Source organism: Peromyscus eremicus, chromosome 4, assembly GCF_949786415.1.
Source record: "Peromyscus eremicus chromosome 4, PerEre_H2_v1, whole genome shotgun sequence".
Classification (NCBI taxonomy): domain Eukaryota; kingdom Metazoa; phylum Chordata; class Mammalia; order Rodentia; family Cricetidae; genus Peromyscus; species Peromyscus eremicus.
In genome coordinates, this window is record NC_081419.1 from 81,586,809 (window position 1) to 81,612,158 (window position 25,350).

At 43.1% G+C, this 25,350-nt stretch overlaps 1 protein-coding gene across 1 annotated transcript in view; it reads left to right on the forward strand.

Moving 5' to 3' along the window:
* Positions 1-8,989: 8,989 nt before the first annotated feature.
* Mpped2 (metallophosphoesterase domain containing 2) overlaps positions 8,990-25,350 on the forward strand; it is a 180,020-nt gene continuing 163,659 nt past the window's right edge. The window contains exons 1-2 of the mRNA XM_059259470.1: positions 8,990-9,117; positions 14,523-14,770. Coding sequence (XP_059115453.1) covers positions 14,643-14,770 — 128 coding nt within the window. The 5' untranslated portion in view covers positions 8,990-9,117; positions 14,523-14,642. The remainder of the gene's footprint in view (positions 9,118-14,522; positions 14,771-25,350) is intronic.

The window sequence follows — 25,350 nt, forward strand, 5'->3', positions numbered from 1 at the left end:
TAGGTTTTGATTTTACTTAGAGTAAGAACAAAGCAACCACTGACTTTCCCCCCAAACTCAGACCTTACAGAGTGACTTTTAATGACTTCATGAACCACTAGTCTTCAGACAACTGGAGCATTTTTTCTTTACTTTTTTAGTTTCTTTCCATCTATGACATTTTATGATTATACGTTATGGCACAGTTCTATTTTTGTTCTTCATGTCTTTTCTGAGTTCTTGAAGTTGAGAGGGCATTTTTCCTCCAATCATTTGGCTATCATCAAACATGTTTTACGGTTTGGGGATAATGTACAGAGAAGCTTTAAGCTCTGTGCCAATCCCAAACATGGCATTCCCTGTTGAATGAGCCAATTCCATCTCCTGAGTCTGAATAATTTAGAGGAGACGTGATGTCACTGTGTACTTAGAGATAAATGGAAAGGAGTCTGGGTGGAGAATTTTGGAGTGGTCTTTGTAATAATAGTAATTAAAAGGAACATTACCTCATATATTTAAACTTTTTCTGCAAACCATGTGCTTTTCTCATTTTTTACTCAGTTTTACTCACAGAGGGTTCGTATTTCTGTTTCATTATTTTTGAAGCGCTGTTTAATGACACCAGTTTAACACTTTCTCACAGTTCATTGCTTCAGTTTTCATCGAATTATAGTTCTTGTTACACTAGACACTTTCATCACCAATTTCCACATGCCTCAAAGCCATGCAAGGACCGGTTTGCCAACAGTGGATTCAGATACCGATCACAAGAGTGGCAGAACATAGTATTCTCTTTAGCTTTTTCTTTTCCTTTTTTAGAAGTAGGTCTTAATTGTACAGTTTCATCATGGCATTTCCATGCATTCATATAATGTACTTTGATCACATTCATCCCCTCTGTTACCTTTCCTCTGCTTTAATCCCTTAATCTTTTCCAAAACCAAAAGTTTAGAGATCACAGACTTGGTGCCCGAGCATCAGATATTTGTTCAACTAGATTAGTCTGTGTCTTTGGCGAAGGTTTAAGTTTACTGCAGACTGGAATTCTGATACACAAATGTTAGGATAAGTTAATCCCTGGCCCTATATGCTTTTATATGCTTCATGCCATGCCTGTGGAAAACCAGCAGTTATGCGATTTACCAAACAAAATCTCTAGCTTCTAAAGGATCCTCAACTCCCACCTCTCCTGAGTTCTACAGCGTTCCCATGCTGTTGCCTTCACCAATGAAGTTCCTGTTTTCGCACAGTGACACAGATGAGTGCTGATTGCAGCTTGAAGTTTGCAAGTGAGTGTGATATCAATAATTAGTGATACAGACTCATCAGTTAACAAAATGTACTTCTCTTTGTTTCTGAGTCTGAATAGCACACACAATGATGAACCAATGATAACTAGATAAATATTAAGTCTTTGTTTTTTTTAAAATATAGCTCATATATCAAGAACAAATATACAAATATACAAACAAATTGGTATGATGTGTGCTAATCTGTCAAATAAATGCAAATGTTTGGTCTTACAATATCAGTTCCAGAAACCTGATTATCAGAGGGCTACTGAACTCTGGAGAGGGAATGTCATGAGGAAGTCTCTTTGGTTATCGTGTGTGTAGTATCCCAAATGGAATATGACTCTAGGGTATGCTGATCTTAGACATGCAGTGTACTTATAGTGAAAGCTTAAGTCTGTAGCGACACAGAAAGATGCTTAATGACCTAGGAAAATATATACAGCGGGAAGAGAAGCCACGAAGTGATGGGATTAACTCACTGTTTTACTTAATATACTTCTGCATTGAGTTATATATAATACCTTCATATTGATTTTGTGTGAAAGATTTTCAAGTGGGTCATACAACTATAACTTCTGGGTGTATTAGGCATTATCTGAACTTTTAAAAAGTATTAATTCATTTAATCCTCATAATAACTCTATGAAGCACCGTCTTTCTACAAAATCAGAAAACAAGGCACTTTAAAGGACTTCTGCAACTTGCCCAAGCCACTGAGGTGATGCTAGGCCTAGATGAGTTCAAACCCTGCTCTGTCCTCTGAATCCCAGCTCTCCTCTAAGGTTGAAAAACATGCTTGGCTGGAAACCTACTTAACAAAATGTTCATAGTAGGTGTTTCTGAGTGATGGGATTAATTTTAATTTAGCCTTCTATTTTCTGATCTGTATTTTCTAGTCCTTTCACAGGATAAATGAGTACTTTCAAAAGGAAAAATAGTTTTTTTTTTCCTCTTAAGTCCCTTCTGTACTAAGTGCAGAACGTGGATTTTAATATAGTGCTGTGCTGTGACCTAAAACAAAGTAAAACAAAAACTACTTTCTAGTAAATATTCCTTTAATTTGATGCAGCTGGTAAAGCCACATGCCCTAGGTCTTGGCTTTTCAGCCATTGTCTTAAGCAGAAATCTTACTTTGTTTATAGTTCACGGTGGGGGATCTAGAGAACAAAAGAGAAACAAATGGAAGTTTCAAAACACACAAACACCAAGAAAGGAGTAAAGTTGGGAAATATAGTTGTCACTGCATTAGTCCTAAACGTCTATATTAATTTCTGTTCATTTCTTCTTAGCAGTCGGGGCTGCTAAGGAGGAACACAGTGACAGAGCTTGAAGCAAGAAACCCAGTGATGGATTATTATTCTTACAATAGATCTTTCTTCAAGACTAATAGGGTCCACATGGAACAAGAAAATCATATTGTTATTTGTAGCCACCCTGTCTATATTTCAGCCCCTCTGAAAGCATATCTGTCTCCTTGAACACTTCTTTACTGAGATTTATTTTTATTTGTGTGTATGTGTGTGTGTGTGTGTGTGTGTGTGTGTGTGTGTGTGTATACCATACATGTGCAGGTACTTGCAGTGTCTAGTCCCAAAGGGGGTACAGGATCCTCAGAAGTTGAAGTTATAAGTAGTGTGAGACACCTGATGTGGTTACTGAGAACTGCACTTGGGTCCTCTGGAAGAGCAGTATGTATTCCTAGCCTATGAACCATCTCTGGAGCTCTTTGAAGATTTCAATTAAAGAAAAATTCTATTGTTATTAACCCCTTAGAATTTGCTATGTAGTACTAAATGTAAGCGAATTAGTTTTGATGAAATCAACATGGAACTGATGCACCTATGACAGTTTTAGAAGCAAAGCAGAACTGCATTCACCTCCCCAGTTATATTTCCTGGGGAAAGAGAACAAGCTCACAAGCCAGTCAAAACCGAATGTACAGCACTGAGTGGTTTAGGCTTTGTTCACCAACAGCACTTTATTCCACCCCTGCCTTTAGTGCTGGGGTTATTCCTGAAATACAGCATTCCAAAAGGCACATGGAAGGTGGATGGAAGATGGCTAGAAGATACAGCAAGGCTGGCATGGGAATGGAATGAGGGGATTAAGGTTGGTGTCACTGGGTAGAGATCTGAGGCTGCAGCTTAATTATCAAGATTCTGGTGAATATTATTATATCATTATTATTATTATTAAAATGTATTCAAATTTCCTGGATGCATTCTTGCTTTCTCATGTTTTATCTTCTCCACAATAATCCTTATGAAAGCTGGCATCACCTTCAAAACAATGGCTGCAGAATCCCCCTGTTGGCCTCAGGATGCCCACTCTAGCTTCCTAAAATCCATTCTCCACACTGGGGAAGAGCGACCTTTATAGAACACTAATGTCACCATGTTACCGCTTTTTCTATTTAAGATCTTTAAACAGTTTCCGGTTGCCCTCAGGATAAAGTCAAACATCTTGAACAAGGCCTCTGCTATGACCTTCAGATGTCTTTAGCTTGGCCCTGCAGTTCTGACCAATTCTGTCAATTCCAAATCCTTCTCCCACTGCACAAAACATCACCCTCAGTATCTGGCCACCCTGGCTTATCTTTTCTGTAATTTTTTTTTTCTTCCATGGGGAGACTTCACTCAACCCCATGAGACTGTAGAGAGTTGGTCCTTGGTATCTATGGATTCTGCACACTCAGGCTCAATCAACTGTAGATGTAAATATTCAAAAAGCAATTGCATCTACGCTAAAGGTGCACACAGCTTTTCTTTTTGTCACTGTTCCCTAACATTAACAACTATTTACATAGCATTTGCATTGTGTTAGATATTATAAGTAACCTAGAGATGAATTAAATATGCTGTAGGATGTGCATGTTATATAGATAGTACTATGCCATTTTATATAAAGGACTTGGGAATATTCAGACTATGGTATTCAAGAGGAAGAGAGGTCTTGGGAGGGGAGCAACTATTTGTGGATATTGAGGGACTACTGTATTTTGTAATGTGAGGAAAATATCCCTGCTTTGGGCATGAGCAGATCATCAGCAAGGTTTAAAAACTGTGTCTGGGACTGGAGAGATGGTTCAGTGGTTATAAGTACTGGCTGTTCTTGCAAAGGACCTGAGTGTGTTTCCCAGTACCCACATGGCAGTTCACAACTGTCTGCAACTCCAGGGGATCTGATTCCCTCTTGCGTCTTCCTTGGTTATTCCATACGCGAGGTGCACAGACACACATGTAGACAAAACACCCATATGCATTCATTTCATAAGTAAATAAAAGAATTAAAACTCTTAGAAAAAGAACTGTGCTGAGCCGAATACAAGGCTTCAGAAGTATTAGTACAATGCCTTACTGGAGAAAGATGCTTGCCATCGAATCCAACCACCTGAATTCAGTCCTCTGACCCACATGATCGAGGAGAGAACTGAATCCAGCCACTTGTCCTCCGACCACACATGTATTGTGTGTGGCATTACACACCCACCCACATATATACACACAGACTAAATAAACAAATGTAAGAAACAATAAAAATATATAACAGTTGAGTAGTTGAATCATTATGTTAATAATATAGTGGGCAAAAGTTTAGATTCTGCTGTTCTAAATTCAGTTTTAAAAGTTGTATCCATCCATTTACTTTTTTTTTCCAAGGAGGAAAATTATACTACCTTGTCAAATTGAATTATCTATTTTGAAAGAAAACCTCATAAGTATTATTTTCCAGATTCCATGGTTTTTCCACAAAATAATTATTGTGGAAATATTTGTCTAGCTCATTATAAGTAATAAATAATAAATAAATATGCATAAATAAAATAATGTAAATATATACTATATTATTATATAAACATAAATAATGTAAATATAAATATATCTGCCATATATGGTAGTAAATACAATAGTTTGTCTGATACAGGCATCATTTACTAAAAATGGCAAGAATTCATGTTTTGTAAATTTTTAAGATTTTTATATCTTCCTTGCTTGTTATTATCTCTGCTGCCAGAAAAGCTAATCAAATTTACCTTTTCTAGCATACTCATTATGAAACTTATTTCATGAAGTAAAATTTCATCTGTTCTAGTATGTCTCCAGTCTTTCTCAATCATGTATATTTTTGTTAACTAAAAAGAAGTTTTAAGTAAAACGAACCTCCAAATTATTCTTGTGTTTATTTTGAATGTGTCACAAAAAGACATATCCAAGGATCAGATTAATCATATGGTTTTCTTTTGAGAATATATCTTGACAAACTATCTTTGTAAATATTTAGGCACAGTTTTGCTCAGGTTTTTTTTTACTTTGGTATCCAACTGTATTTCAAGAGAAAAGCCTTTAAATGGGCCGGACGTAGCACAGTCTTCAGTTTCTCACTGAGAAAATGATTTTTGTAAAACAGTCTTATATTTCTAGAGACAGTAGCAAACCCCTTTAAACTGAACTATTTTAGCTACACCGAGTGTTTAGACTCTCCCATCGCCGGCCTTATGACGTCACTTCCTTTCTTGCAGATCTGGCGTGGATTTTTCTTCCTCGTGTGTTTGACTTACTCAGTGATGCATTCTCTCCTCTGCGTGTTCATTTATTGACTCACGTAGTCATTGAATAACTATTTCCAAGTGTCCTTGTGCACTGTACATAAGCGTGGAGGGTAGAAAGAAATATAAGGCGTAGTTCGTCACCTTTGGGCAGGCGTTACAATAAAAATACCTGAAACAATTTTAAAAAGTGAGAACCGTGGGCATGAAAAAAGTGGGACTTTTAAAAAGTACTTTATTGGTTGAGGGATGATTTTTATTGTATCTCAGTGGTAGTGCTACAAAGCTTTCTGATTTGTAGGGCTACTCATCCTAGACTTTGAGGGAAAATAGTTATTAAAAATGTAGACAGCTTACAGACAAAAAGAGAGAGGACATAGCTGTAGCTTTTTCATGACATTTATATAATTCCATTGAAATTATCCAAAGAAATGTGGTAGTTTTAATGATTTTATTTCTTTAAAAGATACACAGGACAGCCTAGGTTTCATTGGCTCCTGTTCCGGGAGTCTTTCTTACAGGAGGCTGAGCACTAATTCCAACAAAGTATTGAACTTTTAAGGGAAGCATCATTTGCCTCTAAGCCTCCACCCTGAGTTTTTCTCATTTTCTTTGCTAAATGCATTCTGAAAAGATATTTTTCAGGGTTTTATAGTAAGCATCAGGAAATGGATGTGGTGGGCACCCAATCCTTTTAAAGTAAGCGTTCAGGGTATGTACCTGTATTTGTGGATAATATCTCAAAATGTAAGCTCAAACCCACATAATGAGAATTACTTGAAAAGTGACTTCCTCTTGTTCCTGATTTATTTAAATTCACTTACATTTCTCCAGCTTTTTTTTGTTGTAGCAGCTCAAAGGAAATACAAATTCTCAACCCACATAGAAGTTGGTCATTGCTGGAGAACTGATCTATAAACAGGACCCAGTAAAGTTGATTTCTTCTTATATTGAAAATTTCAGTTATTCCCCTCAGTTTCCCTTAAGCAGTAAAATGGTGGTACAAACTCCCATCAGCTTTCTAAAGAACCACACACTTGATTTTTTAATCACATTAACTATCCTGTAAAATATGCCAGCAAAGCACAGCAGACTGTTATTTAGATTCCAAACCGTGTTCAAACTAGTTCAATTGACTGCAGTGTGGGGGGTGGTGGTGCACAGTGATAGCAGTCCAAATAGTCTTAAAACTCAAACTATTTATGTGAGAGGAGTGTACTGCTAACTCTTCTGGAAACAAAAACCAATATCTTAAAACAACAGCAACAACCAAACAAACAAAACACCAAACCATGGTTCTAGTCAGTGTGCATGGTTGAGCTGAAAAACACAAGAAAACAAAATATAAAAGTGGCCCTTCACCTCATCTTTGGCATCCTTTAGTGTCAATGTCACTTGCTGTGATTTGTGCTGGGCAAGGGAAGGCACTGTCCTTTCCTCTCAGCACATCAGACAAGCACGGACACTCTGGGCATGCTGTATAATAAAAGGACATCAGTAAGCCCATTTCCCCTTCATTTCTGCCTCAGCATAAGAGATGGGTTACTTAAAATTCAAGTGTCAGGAAAGTCCATTGTAAAAGAGAAATATTTTCAAGCGAATTCCGTTTGATCTTTTTTTTTTTTAAATAGGGGCTCCTTCCAACCTCTCTCCCCCTTCTTCTCCAGACCCTGGAAACCAATTAGTCTCAGCGCAGAGGCCACAGACCAGGTTGAAACGGCTCCTTTTTAATTTTAGGGGATATAATTTCAGCCAGGACATCTAGTCAGTGGCCACAGAGTGTACTAAGTTCACGTTTCTCTCTCGTGCACTCACACTGGCGTTGCCTTCGGAGAATGCAGATTTTTGGAGCCTGACTCTTAGAAAGGAATTAGATCTGGTCGCCTTCCAAATCCTTTAGCTCTGACAGTGGCATAACATCACAAGGCCAACTCATCTTTCATACAACCGCGCCAAACAAGTTTTCTAAAAAGCCCTCTGTCCTAGCTTTTCAGAGGCTTCTCCCATTCTTACCCGACCCTCTTTTGCATACAATTCCTAGTGTTCCACCTCCACCCCCACCCCCACCCCTCCCGGTTTCCAAAGTAGCAGAGAAAATTGGAGTAACTTTGATTTTAAACTGGTTTTTGAAGTGCATGTCTTTGGGAGAGGGAAAATGTGATTCAAAGGGGGATGGAGGGGGGGGGGGCAAAAAAATGGAAACAATTAAAGCCTTTGCCTCACTTCACCTTCTTATCCCGAACCTGTCTTAATTCTTGAAGGTCAAAAACCCTTGTCTTTGGATTGGCCTTTTCTTTCTCAGGAACAACATTGTAGAACCAAAGGGAGGTGTGTGTGTGTGTGTGTGTGTGTGTGTGTGTGTGTGTGTGTGTGTGTGTGTGTCGCTTTGAGAAGCATGAGGAGAGGGGAGCCTTGATACCCCGCAGGAAAGCCTCAGATCAGCAGAGGGGAGGGACGGGACCCTGGGGTCGTCCCCCTTGGTGTGATCCTTGTGCCCCAGCCGCTCCTCCTGCCCCTGCAGCGAGTTCTGCGCCTTGGAGCTGTGCCAGGACCTCTGACAGAGCCTGGCAGGTTCACGAGTGGGGGGCGGGGGCTTGGTGTTCTCTTTGCAGAAGACGCCCATCTGGGGGGCTCCCCTATTTTCCTGGCGCTCCGTGGCCCGCCCCCATCTCCCCGACCCCTATCATTTGAACGCTGATCACACATGGTGATGAACTTGCAGCTCAGCTTCCTGCCGCCTGCTTGACCCAGGAGCACCAGCAGTCTGCGGGCCTCGCCCTCCGCTCTCCCTCCTCTCCTGGAAACCCCGCGGCCTCAGGGCGCGGGTGGGGGGTTCGAGTGGGCCGGAACTACTGCAGGGGCGTGCAGGGCGCGGGGTCCCGGCGGGGAGCTCCCAGAGAGCGGCGCTTGGGCGGCCCAGCTTCCTGGAGCTGTGCTCCTTTGACCCCAGTGGCAGTCCCTGTCACTGCACCGCTCGCGCTCCCTTCGCTCGCCGCGCCCTCGCTGCCTCTCCTCGCCCCCTCGCTCCCTCTCTCCCCAGATCGAGGCTGCTCGGGTCCTCTCCATCTCCCCCCCGCAGCGACCCCGCGCCCCGCTCGCACCGCGACCCCGCTCCACCCCTCCCAGGCCCTGGATCGGCGGCGGGGACCTCCGGGGTCGAAGGTTCTGGCCCGCCCGCGCCCCTCACCCCTGCCGCCCCCAGCGCTGCTCCGAGCCGGCTCGGGTGGCTCGGCGATGGCTCGCCCGCACACGGGGCGCTGAAGGCATCCCGGGGACCCGGAGCACAGCCCGGGAAAGGTAATCCGCCCGGGGAAGGGAGGCGGAGGGCGGGGGAGGGGGGAGGAGGCGGCCGGCGGCCGGTGCCGGGCTCGAGAGGAAGGGAAAAAAAAATGCACACACAAAGCGGAGCCCGGGTGAGAGGTGCCTCGTCAGAGGCGCGTGCGAGGGCGCGGGGGCTGCGGAGCGCGGCGGCCCCGCCGACCCAGAGGTTGGCCGAGTGAGCCCTCGAGGACCCGGGGAGAGCAGATTGGCAACCCCCCCAGCGAGAACGAATTTCTTTCCGTAGCTGTCCTCCCTCCCACTCCCCATTTCGCTCCCTGTTCTCCCTTCCCCCTAGCCCTCCGCCACCGACCTCTCGGGGTCCTCCACCTCCCTGCCCCCTCCTCCGCCCCGATTTCTCAGGAAAGGGGGGGGGGGGTTGTCGGCGAAAGCCCGCGGCCGAAGCCCCGCGGCGGGGATGGGGGTGGGGCCCGGGAGTCCGAGATCTGTTTACTCGAAAGTCCCGGGGTCGTGGCTGCCGCTGCCCCGGCCTAGGCCAGCGTGCATTGTGTCGGCCCGAGCCCCGTGCGCCCGCGGCGGCCCCGGGCCAGGTGTAGTGGCCGGACGGCTCGGCGCAGCTTTGTGCTCGGGGCGCCCGCGCGCGCAGCGCTCCCGCGCGGAGCTCTCAGCCGGCCCCCGCGCCCCGACCTCACTCTCCGGTCTCGGCGATCGCAGCCTGCAGATCGAGGCGGCTGGGAGGCGGGGTACGGTAGCGTGGAAAAGTAACCGTGGCCGCCCAATTTCTTTTCTACCTAAGCAGGAGTTGGGTTTTTCTTTCTTTCTTTTTAAATTTTTTTTTCTATTTACATTTACATGTGGCAAGGTTGTCTTTAAAAAAAATCTTTCGAATTCCGGGCTTTTGAGGCCTAGGAGGTGAAGAGAGCATTTTTTTCTTCTTCTTAAACCTAGAGGTTCTAGAGGGCGTTGAAATCCCCCAGCAAGAAAACAGCATGGAAAGATGATCAGTGGGGTTGATTTATAGCTCACCCCCCCAACACACCCGGAATTAAGAGCGAATGCGAGTCATGAAAAATGTGTAATTGATTTGTGATGGTACAGACACTAACAGGTCAGGGTGGGGAAAACAAACATAACTTTAACTGGAAGGGAAAGACTTCCAAAGAGGGGGCAAGGCGGTGACTTCCACACCCCTGCAGCCTGATAGGGACAGCCGGGTCCCTTCCCTTTCCAGCCGTTGCGGGGAAGGCGCCTAGCAGCTCCGGGACACAGAGCGAGGAGGCGGCTGTTCACGGTGCGGACCCGGGCTCTTGTCTGTGTGCTCGGAGATGCCAGCGCGCTCCGGAGGCTTGCGTCCCAGACCAGAGGCTATGTTCCCCCACCGAGGATGGCGCGGCGTCAGAGCCGGTGTCCTACAGCGATCCTCAGTCGGTCCCCGGCTGGGAGAGAGGAAGATGGGGGGGAGATGCTTAGCCGACCCCGGGGCAGCGAGTCTAGGGTCCTTAGTGCCGACGCCGCCGGCGGTGACCGTGGAAGCCGGGTACTCAGCGCCTGAGGAATGGAGAGAGTTATGGTCAGGACCAGGCAGCGAGAGCTGACAGGGCAGGGCGCGTGTGCGTGCGTGCATGCGTGTGTGTGTGTGTGTGTGTGTGTGTGTGTGTGTGTGTGTGTGTGTGCAGTAGCTGTAGCCCCCACCCCATCTGCCCACCCTACATTTAAAACAAACAAACCAATCCAAAGTAGAGAATTCTGCGCCCCCCTCGCCCCACCATATATAGACTCCACGCTTTGTCAGAGGCTCAGGAGAAAAGTCGTGCCCTCCCTCTCCGAAAGAATGTGCCAGCTGGGTGTCAGCAGTGCTGGAGACAAGTTCAGGTGTAAGTGTGATTGGAAGGGAGGGAACTTAGTGGACAGAGGCACGTGGAACTTTGTCAGTATCTCCAGAAAAATAAACTAGCGGTGCATCCGCTGGGAAGGCGTGTGGGCATCGCTCCCGCGTGTGGGGATGAGTAACTGGAAATGGGCATAAAAGAGGGGCGTGAGTTAAGAAGGTTCTGGATCCCTGAAGCAGAGGGAGGAGAGAATGAAATTTGGCGGGTTGGACTTGGGGGCGAGCTCCAAAATCCCTCCACCCAGTTGGTGGGGCGGCTATCTTTCTGATTAAAGTGAGCATCCTTATTTAAACAAGGAAAGCGAAATCCAGGGCTCATTTCTCCTGAGCTTGGCTTGGGTGGCGCGTGAGTAGAGAGGTCAGGAATTGTTGCTTTGAAAGTTTAGGTAAATCGGACTTCGGATGTCTAGGAGGTGGAGACAGTTATTTAAGCCTTCAGTATTTAATCCCTTCCTTGCCAGCAGACTTTAAGAGGTTTTTCCAAGTGGGTTCCTGGAAAAGAAAATTTCCAGTCTTGCAGCTTAAGGGACAGAAGGGACTGCTGTCTAGGAAATGCTCAATGGCTCACGTGAGCTGTTTTTTTTTTTTTTTTAAACTGAAACTCTAACACCAGCGTGAATGCTTGGCAGTGACAGTCCTGTTTAGATTTTTCTTTAGGCATTTTGGCATCTTGTGCTGGGTGCCTTTGTTTGTGGATAAAATGCATTGAAGTATAAAATTAAAAGAAGAAAGCTGCTCCCTTTAACTGTTGTGAGAAGAGGATGTGGTCGGGAGGGTTTTACAGCTTGAAGATTTGAAGCAAGGTGATGATGCAGCTTCTTCGAAGGTTAAGATGGGGTCCTGGGGTCCTTGCATGGTGGTGGCTTTCCCCAAAATCTCATGTGAAGCGAAGTGGTTTTGTTCATGGTTTTGTCACCAAGAGCCCCCGCCCCCCCAAAAAAATCCCACACACACCAGTCTTAGGATATATTCATTTTGAGGTGTGGGTGGAATTGGACATAGCATTAAAAAAAAAAAAAAAAAAAAGCCTTTTCTTGACTTGTCTGTAAAGGTGCTGGGAAAGTTTTGAAGCTCTCTGCCTGAGTCTGACATTTCCTTCAAAGGACTCCAGATTAAAGAAGATAGACCCGGCAGGTGCACTGTTTCGATAAAACATTTGAAAGCGAACAAGGCAAAGATGAATTCAAATGAGATGCCAGCCACCCATTTAGCCCTTCAGAATCGCAGGGGTCTGGGCTTGCTGATGGAGAGATACTGTTTGCCTTGCTGGGGACAGAGGTGCAAAGAGACATAGGTGTTTCCCCACGGAAAATGAAAATCGGTAGGGTGACTTCAGGATGGAGTGGACTTTAGAAGTGGGAATCTGTCGTGTAAGTTCTGCCTCGTCTTGGCTTCAGCGTGAGAGGATGCCCTTCTAACCACTTCAAGTTACTGTAAATACTCAGGATGTCTTTTATTTCTGGCCTACACTCTCTTAGTTTAGTCAGTATGTTTTCTCCCCAAACATTTAGATTCTTTCTGTCCAGAGAGGTGCAGATACTTACTCTGAGGTCAAAGTGGTCTAGACATGAATTTGGTTTCCGTTGCCTCCGAAATGTTCAGTACCTCACACAATAGACATTGATGGAAGGAAAATAAGAATTGCTAAGTAATTTTTATACTACTCTCTAATTTATGCAAAGACCGAGTTCTTGTATTCTGAAAATGTGTATTTTCCCCCTCTGCGCTTTGATGGCTAACATTCTTTTTAATGACAGTCATTTCTGTAACAGGAAGATGTTTTCATTTGTATTTACTTTTGAGCACCATGCAATTATGCAGCCCCACGCTTCGGTTGTGTCTCGGTACTTTGTGTCTCAAAAGAGAATTACAGCACTTAGAACAGGACTGCAATTTGAAGCAGGTGTTGTGTTTTACTGTTATGCAAAATAACAGTAAAATATAATTGTGTAGGAAATTAAGGAAACAGCTGCAAACTTAGTATGAAAACTGCTACATTATGATTCGTAAGCAGTTCTTTACAGATATCTTACATCAGAGGAGCAGGGCAAGATTTAATTTAGTTGATCCTACTAGCCAGATCACTTATCAACTGGTGCTTAAGGGAGTCATACCTCCCATGAAGTCAGGAAGAAGAAAGAGAACCCAAGGCGACATTTTGTTAAAAATGCCAGAACACCAGGTCCTCTTTTCTTGGCTGTGGGAATGTTCTGGGAACACAGGCCAGGTGGGTGTGACCTAGCTTGATTTACTGATGTGAAAAAAGCAATCATTTGAGTAGAACACTGTGGAATTTCTTAGCCCAGCTAGCATATGGAGGACTACAGGAGCCCTGGGTTGCAAAATATAAAATAAATGGCCTATGGCAGGCCATCTGCCTTTTGTTCCATATTTTAAGGTGTTTCATGCCAAATTTCAATCTAATCTTATTATTCTAAATATTTTTATTTGAGATAGCAGCTAAGATTTCTGGAGCTTAATAGTGCACATGGCAAATGAATTCTGATGCAGAGTGTTTAGAGAGGAGTGCAGGTTAGCCGGGGTTAGCCGAGGAGTATGTGGTGCCGCCTCCTTCCTCCGATTGATCACTGATGGCGACAGGTTCCACGCAAGGGATCGCTTCCCTCCATCTTTGAGCCGTCTGCCACTATAACCGATATCTTCATTTTTGTACCCCGTGCAGCCGCTAATACACTGACTTATGAAAAGAATCAGAACTGCTGAAAATTTCTTAAGGAAATTAGACCAGCTAGTAAGAATTACATAGCACCAAGAATGAGGCCACAGATGTAATGGTTGCCCTCCCTACCTGCTCCCTTAGGGAGGGAAGAGGGAGGCCGCGGTTACAAAGTGACTGACCAATCCTGTGCTCCTCTGGCTTTTCCCTGAGTGACTAGCGTAGTGAATGAAAGTGCACCATGGTTAGCCAGAGAGAAGATGGTATGTGTATCAAGCATCGAGTATTTAAGAAAGTGTCTGCCAGACAAACTTGCGTGTAACATGTGCATCACGTGCATTCTGTGGTTACGCCATGTCTGTCAGTGAGCACAGAACCTTGAGTTTGCGTCTGTCATTGTGTCCTGTGGCTCGTCGAAGCATCAAGATTTCAAGTGATTGTATAATGCGATACCAACTTTGTAAGAACCAAACATTTCAATTAGCAGGGAAGGCTTGGTGGAGTCTTCCAGCACAAACCATTTATAGCTAGACACCATGGCAACTGTGGATTTGGCCCTTCTGCAATTCACGTTAAGTGCCATAATTATAATTAGAGAGGAATTCTTAGTTTGAACTCCATTGAGACGATTCACTATCATCTAGTGATGCCGTAAAGGGTGTAGAGTCCACTCTGAGGGACATGCAGCAAAGAGTGGGCAACAGTTAGACCCACGAGGAAATAGTTGATTCAGATTTAAGCCACTTTGTATTAGATCCTAAACTTAATGTGTTTTAGAACTGCTTTACTCATTCTTATTTTTAAAAATATATATACACACATACACACATATGTATGTTTTGTTTTGCTTTCTTCTAGAACGTACAGCAGTATTGATGAGTAGATCCTTGGACTCAGAGGTCGGCTGAAGCGCACCATGCCTGCTTCCCGCTTTTGCTCCAGAGAGTTGTGAATTGCTCATGCCTATAGGGAGGAAGGATGGCACATGGGATTCCTTCTCAAGGCAAAGTTACCATAACGGTGGATGAGTATAGCTCAAACCCCACCCAGGCATTCACACACTACAACATCAACCAGAGCAGATTCCAGCCGCCACATGTACATATGTAAGTATTTCTCATGAATGTTGAAAAGAAAAAAAAAATAATAACAATCAAGAAAAGAAAAGCGAAGTGAAAGAAAACTATTCCCTCAGCATTTTGCTAGGGGGAGTGGAAGGCAATGATTTCCAAAACAGATGGGTATCTGTGGTTTCAAATGTAGCCCAGGAGAAACCCTTTGCATCTGCGTAACTATTCAGATTTTTACAGCACATTCAGCCACGAAAGTACATTAGGTCTTCAGAGCTTCTGGAAGATTTTGCTAAGTTGCTCACATTTTGTAGATAGAACTGAAGGGGGAAAGGTATTTTCCTAATGCCACACGGTGAAATTGGCAGTGTCTTCTCACCTTCAGTTCAGTTTTCTTTACCGTGTATCGTTAACTTCCGTGGTGAAATAGTTCTTTAAAATTTCTCCAATATTTCCTTACACTTCACCCCACCAAAGGCTTTACATTCAGCTGGGAAATAGGCCTAATTGGCACTAATTGTCCAGCTACTGCTAGATCCATTGTCTCTCTCCTGTTGCTAGTGAAACGTGGGCTGCATTCTGCAAGACTTGAACAATATGGGGTACAAAGGGTTAAGGGAGAGCAGAACAGTTGGTCTCGGGAATTTTGCTTTTCTTTCACTCCTTGATACGATGGAGTACATGTCAAGCTGTACGCTATTTAAGGAGAAAATATAGGAGAAACCCAGAGGAAGGACATCACAGCACCTGGTCACACACCATCGTTTGTCTGGTCCTCCGCCACAGACATGCCAGGCTTTCAGTGGAAGGGGCAGAAGGTCACCGTCTCTCTTGTTTATTCAAGGCCCGGTGCCCATTCTGTATGAGACCCCTTCCGATGTCTAACACTGGTCTTTCAAGGCAGGACTGAATGTCTTTGAATGCTATTGTGTAGTTGAGAGGGGAAGGAGGTTAGGGTTTTGTTGGCGGTTTTTACTCCTGGCAGAATTGAACCCAGGGCATGCCCAAGTCACAAACTTTCTTCCAGGAATTGTTTTATGTTTAAAAAAATTAGTAGCCCCCACCACCTACACCTACACCTACACACACACACACACACACACACACACACACACACACACACACACATCTCCAGTTCAGAAACAGTAACTAAACAAAATGGTGTTCTCCTTGATTGCCTGGATATTAGTGTAAATAGTGGGATGATGTTTTGTAACTATGTTCTAGAAAGCCACTTAATGTACCTGGGATGAGGTTTATGCAAAGTAGGAAAACAAAACAGCAGCCTTGGAAAACAAACAAACAAACAAAAAACCAACAAGAAAAGAAAGACCAAAAATTTCTTTGCAAATGGTTAGTGCTAAGCCGTTCCTAAGAACTTTCTGCTGGCCTTCCCTGAGAATCTGCTTAGGATTATGAGGGAGTGCTGAGAGAGTTCAAGCCGGAGGTTTGTAGGTGAATCTGTCTTCTCTTTGCTAATATGATAGGTTTTCTGAACAATAAATATGTATTTGTTTTAAATATTCTTTTTATTGTTTCCGTTTATTCCCTCTCATTCAAATATGTTATAAAACTTGTGCGTGGCATAGTTTAGGATCCTTTTCGCTTTCTTTGGCAGGCTCATATTTGTATTAAAGAGTCTCAGAGAACTCTGGATCCTGTTTCCAGTGAGGCAGATTGAATGCGGCTCTGCCCAGATTCCTTGGGAAGTGACTGGAAAGCTCAGCCATTGCTTGGCTATGTAGACATCCTTTTATTTGCTCTTGCCCACAGGAGTCCACTGGTAAACTCTGAACGCTGAGATAGTTTTTAAGTCATGTAAGCTTAGAACTGATCTTAGATCTAGCTGTGAAAACTCTGAAGGGTCGAATTATACTGTGTGTGTGTGTGTGTGTTTGTGTGTGTGTGTGTGTGTGTGTGTATGTGTGTTTCTCTTGGGGGAAAGAAGGAAAGGAAAAAAAAAAAAACCTCTCAACAAGGCCAACAACAAAAAGGTTTGTAATGTCAACCTAGACAGCTGTGCGGCCTGTTACTGGACTCCAACCTGGGAATGCGGGGGGCTCCCAGGTGGCTCCACTGTGGGCTTTCCCTTTCATTACCATTCAGCTTGGCCTCCTGCCACCTGAGAGCCCTTGGGCCCTTCTGTCTCAGTGCCTTTGAGTTAGCTGTTTCTCCCAGCTGTGACATTTTTCTGCTCTGATTATCGTATGCTCTGAGCTAGTTTAGTTTCCTGCACCCACAGGAAGCCTCTTGTCCCCTGTCCTGGGACTCCTCTCCTAAGCTAGAACGATGGTTGTGTGTCTGCTCTACTTGACACCCCAGGTCTTTCATTTCCTTCTTCCATTTCATAGGGCCTCTATCATTTCCTTCCTTCCTTCCTCCCTCCCTCCCTCCTTCCCTCCCTCTTTATGTATGTATGTATGTATGTATGTATCTATCTATCTATCTGTCATCTACTTATTACCATTTACTACCTTTTGCTATCTGTGCCTAACATCTATCATTCATTATTATTTTCCCACCATCTACCTACCCACCTATTATCTATTATATTTTATCTACTTTTTATTATGTAATTATTTATCATTATTTTATTATTAGTCTATATCTATTTGTACATCTATATATTTTTAAAAATTTGTTATTGTATTATTTTAATCTACCAATATCTATCACTTATTTTACCTATTTATCATCTGCTAATATTTTCTATCTGTAGCTGTTGTTATTTTTTCTGTCTGTATTAACTATTGCTATTTTTCTGTCAATCGTCTATCGCCATCTGTGTTTTGTCTACCTACTTACCTGTCTCTCTGTCTGATCTACTGATTGGTTTAATACATTTGATTATGTGTTGATAGGAGAAACCGGGGTCATTCTGGGAGTGTGAAGGTATGCTTTGTCAGGAATGTGGCTCACCATTGCCTCAGCCTTACCTAGTCATCTAAGGGCCTGCTGTTGCTTTGCAGGTTGATGGCCTCGCATTGTGGCAGCACCTGGTAGGTTGTAGGAGCTTGAGTATCTTCCTTGACTGCAATATGATCTATTTTGGTTACGTTAAAAACATTACCCTTTGTCTAAATAGAAATTTTAAATGACCATAAAGTATTGGTGAGACACTGAGCCTAAGATTTCCCTTGATTTTTGGAAAAATTACAACATGTCATGGTAGAGTTTTGCTGCATTCCTATAGGTAGTTTGTGTTTCCTACTTGAAGCATTACACGTTTACTTTGCTCTGGATTCCTCAAGCATTCACTTTCTTTTTTCACTCCTATCTATGATCTGTGGAGACCAGTGATAGATACTAGGGCCCTTTGTCTTCTTTTGTATGACCTAGTGGTAGCAATGGGTATTGTCTCACCTTAATTAAGTAATTTTTTCTTTCCTGCTTAATGTGGTTAGTCTCAGCTCAACTTTGTGACTAGCTCTTCTCCAGGTATCCCTTCTGATCAATTTCCCTTCCCCAGACATCAGTTTATTTATAGGTAAATAGTTGCACCAAATGACTGGTATTGTCTTTAAGTGTAACTTATTAAAACTGCAATTAAAACAAACTTTTTTTACAAGGTGCCACTGTGAGGGACAAAAATAGGTAAGAGTTGGCTGTTGTCATTATGAAGCTCACCTACTTTAGAGCTGGGTTCTCACCCAGTGTAACGAGGTTTAGATTTAGTCCTTATCTATAAACTCCAACAAGATTGCTACCAGACTTTCTAAGAAGCATCTCTTTGAACTTGCTTCTGACATAGGATTTTCTTTTCTTTCCTTCTTTAAAAAGTAATCCTATCTGACATTAGAAAAGAAAATCAAAGCACAGCTGGAGTTAGTAGACCAAAATTTAGCCTAGAATATGAGTCCTTTCTTGCTCAGACTCTTGATTGTACTGATAGATGAGAAGATTGAAAACCAACAATTAACAGGTCTTCATCTGTCCACAAGTCCTTCATCTTTCTTGAGCAAAATGTTGAAAAAGTTATTTAGTACTTTTAATGATGATTAGAGAAGGCATTAAAAGAACCGTTTTAGGTCTGAAAATGTCATAAAGACTTTGTGTGTTTTTAATGATGGGAGGCCTAATCAAATACTCTGGTAAGACATACAGCTCCGTTAGGCTTAGCACTGGAAATCCTACTTTATGAGGAGCTCCCTGTTCCTTGCAAAACAGGATGGTTGGTCGCACTACTGAGGTTAATTTTACTTTTTTAAGGGTTGGCAGTGGGGAATTTCAAATCCAAATCTGTCTCCTGTCCTGGCACTTTTCCTTGGCCACAGCTTCAGTTACTAAGGCCCTAGGATTTTCTTTGTCCTTTGCCCTTTATTGGAAAGCGTTATCAAATAGAGGTGGCCATCACCAGTGGAATCCTATTTTCTTTCTTCATCTGTAAGATGAGGTTGGTAAAAGATTGTTAAAATAAAGGGATGCAGAAAAATTCTAAGTAGTACCTACTGTATACTCAATGCCAGTTGTTATCATGAGTGCTTGTTTCATTGATTCCATATTTCTTATTCCAAACCACATTCATCCAGTCACTGCTCAGTTTTGTGTGGTCTTCTTCAAGCAATCATTGGAGGGCATCATGGAGGTTTTTCCTGGTGGGATTTGGGGTAGAATTTCCTGTCAAGATTGTAAACATCCAGGAAAGTCTCTACACCTCCAGTTACACCAAGAGAGTAGTGGTTCCAAGTGGGTAGAAATCCTGTACCATGTAGCTGTTCAGTGAAGGTCACCAAGGTTTTTCTCCACTTGGGCTGGACCTGACTCAGTCTGTACCCTTATCAATGTCTTAAGTTCCACTACTGGTATCTGTAATTTAAACAGACATGTGTTCAATAGGATTGTCACAGACTACTTTGGCAGGAGTAGGAAGATATGACAGCTGAGAATGTGTGGTTGTCCTTGTTACTGGCTTGTTGGAAAAATTTGGGTTCTCAGTATTGCCATCTACGAAGTGGGCTTAATGTTATAATGCTTGTTAACCCTAAATGAACCCCTTTCATTGTCCATGCCTGTGGTTACCAGCACCCTTGAGAGCATACAGGACCAGAGGGCAGTACTTGGGACACAGATATAGCCACAACTGTGACTTTGTACTAAGGATGGCCACAGAGTTAAGATATTTCTGAACTGCTTGGCCTTATAAAACGTGGCAGGCACTGCTTGCTCTTGTAGCACCGTGATCTTGTGCGGCGCTCATCCGTGTTGCTTGGCCACTGATAATCAACAAGTGACAATCATTTCGTGGCATATTCGTACAGTGTTTATAGATATTTCACTTGATTTGAAGTTTCATTCCTTCCCTGTTTGAGAATGTGGTAGGAAACACATTAATTTCAGGATTATATTAGGAATCCATAGTTCAGAAGAAAAGGAGAGTGGGTGTGGATGTGAAACACCCCTCACGTGCATCTGTGTGAGAACTCGGCTGCAGCTCCTGGCGCACTTTTAGGGGTTGTGGACCCTGTGGGGTGTGGCACCTCGCTGAAGCAAGTCCATCACTGGAGGGCGGGCCTTGGGATCCATAGCTCAGCCCAGCGTGTGCTGACTGTGCTTCCTGACCCCCAGTGGGTGGAGATGTGATCAGGCTACCGCTGTCCTGCCTTTCCCCATCAGAGTTGATTGAATCCCATCAAACCATCAGCCAGAGCAAATCTTTCCTCTTCTAAGCTGCTTCTTGTCGAGTCCTTGGTTGTGAGAACAATAAAAGTAACTAATACAATTATTATATAAAGTGATATTTGCTTATGTATATGTATATAAAAGTGTGGGAAGGACAAACACCAGTTTTACTGATGATCACTTAGTTAACCACTTGGTGTCATTTATTGGGTAGTGACCTTTATGTTTTATATACTTCTATATAGTTGGAATTAATTTTATAAAACTGTGGTACTTTCATGCTAGTTTTTCAAAAGAATAATAATTTATCTCTGTATCTTGTGTGAAAGGCTTACTTAGATGTACACCTTCTCCTTTCATTGGGTCTTGCTTAGCTTTCTAGGGTGACACTCTCTTTTAGTGTATGACGCAGTCTAGGAGGAAGCCAATGGATAGTCAACTTGTTCCTGTGTAGGAAGATGTCAACCATACTGTCTCCTTCCTATACCTATCAACAAAAGACTTTTTAAATATTTTGTTTTGTTTTTTGGCTGTTTGTGTGTGTGTGTTTGTATATATGTGTGTATATGTATGCTTGTATGTATGTGGGGGGGAAGGTGCATGTGAGTGTGAGGTCGGAGGCCAACCTCCAAGAGCTGGTGTTCTCTTTCCACTTTGTTGAGACAGGGTCTCTCTTGTTCTCTTCTACACTGGCCCCATGAGCTTCCAGGAAATTTCCCTGCCTGCTGAACTCACATATCCCCCTTATGGAGGGCTCCAGAGGTTGAGCCACTGTTGCTGAGCTTGTGTGACGATGCAGACATTTCCCCAAGTGAGGAAAAAATTTTACGAAGTGTCTTAAGCCTGTTTTGAGGAGGCAGCAGTAAGTACAGTATCAACAGCTTGTTGTCATGCACACAGGCAGTGTTTCAGGGGACTTGAATTCTGGTCCTCTCGGGGTCACTAATTAGCTCTGGGATCTTCAAGGAGCTAGGCCTCTCTGAACTCAGGGCTGCTCACTAGCTACCAAGCTCCAAGGCCTTGAATATCCTCTTTTTCCTGGAATTTCTGTTTCTTACCCTTGCTCCTCCTTTTTTGGTCTATTTGAACTTAAGAACATAAACCCCACATCATTATGATATTCTGTGGGAAAGGAATAATAGTGAGACATTGTGAAGATGCTGTATGGGGAGAGAGAGGGGAGCTTGTGAACTCTCACTTGGGGGGGCAGAGAGGAGGTAGTATCAGTGAACGAATTAATGTCTGGGATTCAGCAAAATCTCTAACAAGGTAGATGTTTATTCTTTACTTCAGGGGTGGACTGTGTTAACTTTTTGTGTAAAATCTAAACATACAGAGATGTGGCTCTCAGAAAGCCACATTCTCTTTCTTGTTACGGATTTACCACTGGCCTGCACATTGGCATGACCATAGTTTACAAAAGTATTTTCAGTCTGAAGTCTGCCTTGGAGATACTGACTGGCCCTTTTAGTTTACACTCATACAAAGACAGTGGCTTTCTTTTCTTTCCCTCTCTCTCTTTTTTTTTAAAACATAAGTCCTTTCTCAGTACATACCCTCAGAGTACCATCTTGGGGTCTGTGACAATTGGACATCAAGAATTAGAGACAATCTAAGATTTAGATATTTTGTCCACAAGGATTTATTATTAGAAACCTCACTGTATGATTGCGTAATTGGGTAGAAATGTTTTGTCTTTCTTTGGCTACTGGGCTATCAGGGAGGGAAAATAATTTAACAAATAAAACAGATCATATCTGGATTAGATCTGGATTTTTTATTTGTGTGTGTGTGTGTGTGTGTGTGTGTGTGTGTGTGTGTACGTGCACATGTGTGTGATTGTACACATGCAAGTGTTCTTATGTGTGCTGGTGTGCATGCATGCGTGCGTGTGTGCACGTGTGTGTGTGCGCGCACGTGTGTGTGTGTGTGTGTGTGTGTGTGTGTGTGTGTGTGTGTCAGAAAAGAACAATGGTTGTGGTTGTCATCATCAGGAACAGTGCCACCTCCTTTGACACAGGCCTCTTATTGACCTGTCATTCACCAATTAGGCTAAACTGGTTGGCCAGTGAGCTCTACGAATCCTCCAGTCTCTGCCTCCCCAGTGCTGGGATTACAAGCATGTATCTCCATGCCTGCAGTTTTACACCATTTCTGGGGATCAAATCTAAGCTCTCATGCTCACGAGGCAAGCAAGCTCTTTACCACTGAGCCATCTTCCCAGCCTCAAATTTGTTAGTTGCCTTTGTCTTGTGAGACAGGCTTGCCATGTGTCTCAGACTGACCCTGTACTTCCCATCCTCCTGCCTCAGCCTTCAGAGTTCCAAAGTGCTGAGTGGTCCAGCACTCAGAAAGATCTGGACTTTTATTCTACATTTTGGCGATAGAGAAAGATGATAAAGAAAGTATGTCCACGGTTAGTGGACAGACAGGCCCAGATACCTGGAAGCTCTCAGGCCAGCCCCTTCACGGGCCATGTCTCTCTCCTGCTTTACATTCAGGCTTTCTCTCAACTCCTTTGGCTGAGATCCTCTGACTGAATGACAGGATGAAGGAAGTATATAGGAGACAGACTCGGCTTTAATTCTGAGAGTTTTAGAATTTACGAAGGTGATATTTGAAGAAGCAAAAGCAGGACTAATACCACTCAACCTACCATACCTTGTTTAACACACCGCGGGCCTGAACTGCTTCCTGAAACTGGCAAAGCTTGCTGCGTCCTGGAGGGTCTCTGTGTGAGCATGTTTCCTCCCTTCTCAGGATTCCCTTAGCTCTCTCCTTCCCATACATACTGTTTGCTGCTTTTGACTTTCATAGCGTACTGGTACAGTTAAGCTCTACCATATCAGAAGACACACTTTGTAGACCCCCATGCCAGCCTGGCTCGCTCTCTCTTTTAATGTAAAAAGAACACTTCAGTGTGTGTCTGGGTGGTAGTACTAACTAGAGAAAAGGGTTGGATTTGTTGGCCCTTGCTGTAGTTGGGTTCACATATTTGTATTGTTTTGCTTTGGAGATTTATTTTTTCCCTTCAGTTTCTGTCTTTGACAAGGAAGGGCTGAAGTACATATGCATATAAGAAGATGCATTTTTGCAGTGTTTTCTGTTTTTCCTTTCTTACGGTAAATCCTAAATATAAGCTGTTCCAGTTTATATTTAATGTTCTGTCCCGTTTGGTGTTAGAGGCTTTAAGGTAAACCAAGGCCAGATGGCTCAGAGGATAAAGGTTCTTGCCACCAAACCTGATATCCTAAGCTTGATCCCCAGCACAAGCGTGGTGGGAGAAGTGATTCTGAACGTTGTCCTCGGACTTCCACAAGCCTGCTGTGGCATGGATGCACCCCACCCCACCCACATTCAATAAATAAGTAAAATGTAAGAAAAAAATGGATTGAAAACGGAGATGCAAACTAGTCTAAGCGTTCAATAAGCAAGCATAATTTTAGTGTTGAGCTTAGAGATCTCAGCGAGAGCAAGTGTTACCAATGTTCCTGGGTTGGCTTTCTTCAGACAGCAGGACTCTAGTTCATAACATGGACTCTGCTCAAACCCATTTATTTCTTGTGCAGACAGCCCATGAAACCTTCCAGCTGTAAGGTTTGATAATTCTTGGATGAGGCAGATGCCTTTTTCCATCTTGCTGTGGGCTCTTTTGGCATTGACACTGACTGGCTTAGAGAGTGGTTCCTCTTAGTTTTAGGAGTCTGTATCACAGTCCTGAGATTCAAGCCTTTTACATGTTGTGCGCCTAGTTTAAAATGTGTTTTGCACCAAGACATAAAGCTGAAATCAAGAAAAATTAACTTCACTAGCTAAGCAGCCTTAACATGTTTTTCTAATTCCCTGAAAGATTTAACCTTTGGCTATGACATAGACATTTTACCAACTCTGTGTAAGTCTTGAGTTTTGAAAAAAAAACAAAAAAACCAAAAACCCATTTTGTTTCAATTGAATTTGCTCTAACATTTAGAGATAATATGAAGCCACCAAACCATATTGTGTGTGTGTGTGTGTGTGTGTGTGTGTGTGTGTATGAATGGGAGTATGAGTGAACTCTGCATTCATGTAGAGGCCACAGGTTTTCTCTACCTTATATTTTTGAGACAAAGGCAAAGTCTCTCCCTGTACCTGGAGTTCACTAAGTGGCTAGACTGGCTGGCCACTGAACTCCAGGGATCTGCCTCCCTCCACACCACATGCTAGAGTTGCAGACGTGTTGCTGTGCCCAGCTTTTACATGGGGACTGTGTTTGATCCACGTGTTTGAGAGGCAGCAAGCACTTTATTACTGAGCCATCTATCCACCCTATATTTTATTTTATGATTACAAAAATCCCCATTGTTCTTACCACCTTGTGTTTAACGTATTCTACTTTAAAAACTTACTTGGTGTTTGTATATTGGTCATGCTTGGATCAATGCTATGGATGATGTTTAAATATTTGTGTTTCTTCAAGATTTAAATAGTGAAATTCTAACCTCCAAATCAAAACATGAGGGAGTGGAACTCGTGGACAGTGATTTGTTCCTGAGAGTAGAATTCCTAAAATTGGGATCTGAGAGACCCTTGCTCTTCCATCATGTGAGGTTGTAGTAGAAAGGTGGTCATCTCTGAATCAGGAAATTGACCTTCATCAGACATGCAGTCTGTCTTGCCTTTGAACTTCTAGAGAACACAGCAGATGTATTCATAGATCAGAGCTCTTCTTGGCTACTGTGATGTCCTGGCCTTGGCTTTCACAATGGGAAATGATCAGCATCCGTGAACTTTGGTCAGCAAGGAGATGAGACAGACAAAATGGTGCCGAGGCTTTCTTGACTTCACAGCATGACTCAACATACCTGTGAGTCTACAAATGGCCAGAACAGCAATTTTTGGTGTGTTGACCTATTTTGAGCTCTGAGATGGAATGATTCTTTTAAAAGGCCATTTTAGGTAATTTATGTTTGGATTTCCTTTTTTTTTTTTTTTTTAAAGTCCATTTGACATGTGGTGAC